Source organism: Arvicola amphibius, chromosome X, assembly GCF_903992535.2.
Source record: "Arvicola amphibius chromosome X, mArvAmp1.2, whole genome shotgun sequence".
Lineage (NCBI taxonomy): Eukaryota > Metazoa > Chordata > Mammalia > Rodentia > Cricetidae > Arvicola > Arvicola amphibius.
The window spans coordinates 100,097,071-100,101,038 of NC_052065.1; the positions used below are offsets into that span (position 1 = coordinate 100,097,071).

The following is a 3,968-nucleotide window of genomic DNA, read 5'->3' on the forward strand; positions in this document are numbered from 1 at the left end:
TATGAAGCTACATCAGCCAGTAACTAAGTGCTTCGGGTTTGAGGTGAGAATTCAGTTTCGGTGATGGGAAGGCATCCAAAGTTGAAAATGTTTGCAAGACAAGGCTGTGTTTGGTTGCCATTAGACTTGGGCAAATAACCAGTTTAGTAAGTGACTCCATTTGGCAAGACCAACCCCCATTATTTACAGCCTCTCTCTGTAGCTCTCTACCTGTGCTATCTTGTTTGTTCAAATCAGTTTCACACCAACCTTGTTATCATATACATCACTGTCTATTTAAAATAAGGAGGCAGGGGAGATGGCTCAGTTGGTAAAGTACCTGTTGCACAGGATGACAACTTTGTTTTAAAACACAAACACCCATATAAAAGCCAGGTGTGATGGTCAATGTCTCTAACTCTGGCTCTGGGCAGCCAGGTAAGGGGCAAGGGGCAGAGAAGCAGTGGCAAGAGGAACTTTGAAACTCACTGGACAGACAGTCTAGCCTAAGACAGACAAAGCTGTTCTGTGTCCACACCCTGTCTCCCTGTGACATAGAAAAGAGCACTATTATGGTGCAGTACCAGGTCATGATAGCTCTTGGGCTGCTTATAAGCCATTTTTAATTCTCTCATGCAGGTATATTTGTGCAGTGAATATGATAGAGTAAGTTTTATTAGTGGCATGAATTCTTCAAAATCCATAAATGTCTGTATAAAGGAGACATGGTGTGTAGAAGTCTGTGCATTGAAAGCTATGAAGTCTTGCCTCAGTTGGGAATTGCAGTTTCTAAGTAATCAAAACTTCCAGCCAGGCCTGAAGAAACAGAAGGCTGGGTGCAGGCAAGAGTCGACACTGTGTAGATCTAGACATGCTATTTTCTAACACTTTAGCTTAACACACTTGCATGATGGCAAATGCTCAAAATCCCAGTACTTGGGATATTGGTAAAGGTGGTTTCAAGATTTCAAAGCATTAAGTAAGACATAAAAATCAAAACAAAATCAAGAAAAAAAACAAACCAAAAACCAAACAAAAACAAAACAAGAATAACAATAAAGGAAACAAGGAAACAAAACCAACATCAATGGATAAAGACTGGTTTATAATTATTTTTTGCAATCCATGCAACAGTTCCATTTCTTCAGGTCTTTAAGAAAGCTTCCAAGGCAGGTGTGGTGACGCACGCCTTTAATCACAGTACTCGGGAGGCAGAGGCATGCCAGTCTCTGATTTTGAAGGCTGCCTGGGACACAGAGATAGTTCCAGGACATGGTTACACAGAGAAATCCTGTTTTGAAAAAAACTAAACAAAAAAACAAGCACAACAACAACAACAATGGAAAAACCAACACCAACACCAACAAATCCAGCATCCAGTTCAATGCCGCACTTGAGTAGCTCATGAAGAGTTTCATACAAAACAATTGTTTTTTTTTTCAAGTTTCTTCAGATTTTTTTAATTATAATTATTATTTTAATAACAACCTGAATCCCAAAAGTTGAAGATACTGTCCATACACCCTCCCCTAGGCAGAGGAGAGGGGCGCTTGGAGGGGACAGGGTAGGGTGGGGGGGGGTAGAACCTGCCAGGGAACCTCCATCTTCCCAGGCCATCTACTGCTGGGGGAGGGGGTCCCCAAAACACTGATACCTAGGGAAGAAGGTGGACTGGGTTCTTTCATGGATGAGGGGCTCCCGATAAGCACCCTCCTCCTGAGCTGTCCCTCTTCCTAAAAGGCCTGGGGACTCTGGGGAGGAGGACCAGGTGGGACGGGACAGGCCAATATTGAGCCTTGGACTCCCATCCCTGGGCGTTGGGGTTGGGTGTGGGCATTTAAAGCTACATAGGAAAAGGGGGCAGGCAGCTGGCACAAGGCCCAGCAGCCAATGGCAGCCCCCCAAAGGCACATTGTAAGGGAAAGGAGGCTCAGATGGAAGGCCCGTTAGGTGCAGAGGGCCCGAGCCGTGGAAGTCCCGAGGATGGCAGCTGGGCCAGCTGCTCCGGGCTGGCCAGGGCACGCAGCAATCCATTCTCCTGCTCCAGTGCAGCGTTCCGTTCTGCCAGGTCTCGGATCTGCTCCTTCAGTACCTCTACCTCTTCGCGCACGGCAAACATGAGGTGGGACTTCACCAAGTCCATGGCTTGTTCAATCTTGTTGTCAATGCCAACCAGGCTTCCGGAACCACTGTCGTCATCACTGTCCAGGTGACCACTGATGGCCAACATGGAACGAGCCAGGCTGAGGCTCTGGGCTGCTGCGGCTCCAAAAGGGTCTGGTGACTTGTGGACCAGGCTGGCATCGAAGTAGAGGGCTGGGGAGTTGGGGCGGGAGTCGATCGGAGGCACCTTCCCCGTCTCCTCTGGACCAACTAATTCCATTCTCAGCCGAACTGCTCCATCTCTTCTCCGCGACAGTGGAGGGGTTCCGGCTGCTGAACCCCCGGACTCCACTTCTACCCTCAGAGAGGGTTGGGGCTGAGTACTATCTCCAGTCCCAGGCCCTGGGGGGTGGTGCTGGGGTGGAGAGGCCGACAGCGGGGGGGTCTCCACCTTGGCCTTGCCAGGCCCTGCCAGCTGGCCCAGCCCCCCTGTGAAGGAGCGGGCCTGTGGTCCAGGAGAAGTGGGGGGCGGGCGGAGCCAAGAGGTGGGGCCCTGAGACAGGCCTGGCTGTGGAATAGGGGTGCTTATGCCCAAGCTAGCCAGCTCCAACCTAGAATCCAATGATCTGCCTCCGGTGCCTCCTGAGGCCCCTCGAATTCCCTCCAGAAGCCGGCCGAAGCTTGGGGGCTCCAAGTCTCTCTCGTAAACATCCACACACGTCCACCGACCTCGACGATAAGGCTCTCCCAAGCCTTGGGGCAGCTTCACCACCCGGAAACGGGAGGCAGGGGCTCCAGGTGGTGGGGAGCCATTCCGGGGGGTGCCCCTGCCCCCTGGATCAGGGTTGGGTTCCCCATTGGGGAGGCGGGGCGGGGGCCCAGCAGGAGCTGGTGGGGCAGGGGGATCCGAAGCCCCTGGGCTTCCTGGGCCCTCATAGTCCGTGGTGACGCTGGTGATCTGGAAACTACTTTTCTTCTTGCCGCCACTCATGGTCCCTGGGGCTCCGGACTAGGCTCGGGTGGGGGAGGGACTGGGCTCCTGCAGAGGGGCTCAGGCACCTCTGGAACAAGGGGGCCACATGGCAGGGACATCGGGGCCCCTGGGGACGTCTGGGTCCGACATGGCAGGAGGGCCTTGTGGGAACTGGGGGTGCCTGGTTAGTGACTGGAGTACAGGGGAGGGGAGGTGGCGGGAGGGGGGAGGGGGCAGAGGCAGGTTTTTCCTGCTGCTGTCGCTGCCGAAACCCCAGAGCTGAGCTTGCAAACTCTCGGGCCTCGGCCACCGAGCTGAGCTGGAGAGAGGACCTGGGGACTAAAGACGTCCTTTTTTTCCCCTAGGGCCTCTTGGGCCCCTGGGCAATGCAGGCCGCGGCAGATGGTAATCAAGGGCTACCTAGTACTCCCCGGCGTCTGCATCTCACTCTGCCAGGCATCTCCGTGGAAAGTTTGCAATTGAGACGAGAAGAAACAGGCGCTTCCACGGCGGAGCCCAGGCTCGGCCTCGGCTAACACTCCACGGGTCTTCCCGGTCGCTGTGGGAGGGGGCGGCTCAGCCCCCCGTCGGCTCCAGGTCCCTTGAGTGGCTCGCTCAAGGCTCCTCCCACGTGGCCCCACTGGATGTAACTCTGGGCTCCTCTGCTCCGCTCCGTCTCTGTCTTGGTCTTGGCCTCTCTCTTTTCATACAAAACAATTGTAACATGAGGGCTGGCTTGTTGCTTGGGGTTTCTGTCCTGCCCTGTACCCCATAGCCAGCAAGTCCCAAAGAAAATCACATGGAGAGTTTACATTAGGTTATAAACTGATTGGCCCATTAGCTCAGGCTACTTATTAGCTCTTGTAGCTTATATTAACCCATAATTCTTATCTATGTTAGCCATGTGGCTCAG

The 3,968-nt window shown here is 53.2% G+C and overlaps 1 protein-coding gene across 1 annotated transcript; it reads right to left on the reverse strand.

Annotated features, from left to right (window-relative positions):
* Positions 1 to 1,472: 1,472 nt before the first annotated feature.
* On the reverse strand, positions 1,473 to 3,477 carry LOC119805010 (TSC22 domain family protein 4). Its single transcript, XM_038316792.1, has one exon. The coding sequence runs from the start codon at positions 3,071 to 3,073 to the stop codon at positions 1,910 to 1,912; it is 1,164 nt and encodes a 387-aa protein (XP_038172720.1). The 5' UTR covers positions 3,074 to 3,477; the 3' UTR covers positions 1,473 to 1,909.
* Positions 3,478 to 3,968: the final 491 nt, after the last annotated feature.

What these genes read in the sequence shown, in the direction of transcription:
- LOC119805010 (XM_038316792.1), bottom strand. Translation starts at nt 3,073, where the DNA reads ATGAGTGGCGGCAAGAAGAAAAGTAGTTTCCAGATCACCAGCGTCACC.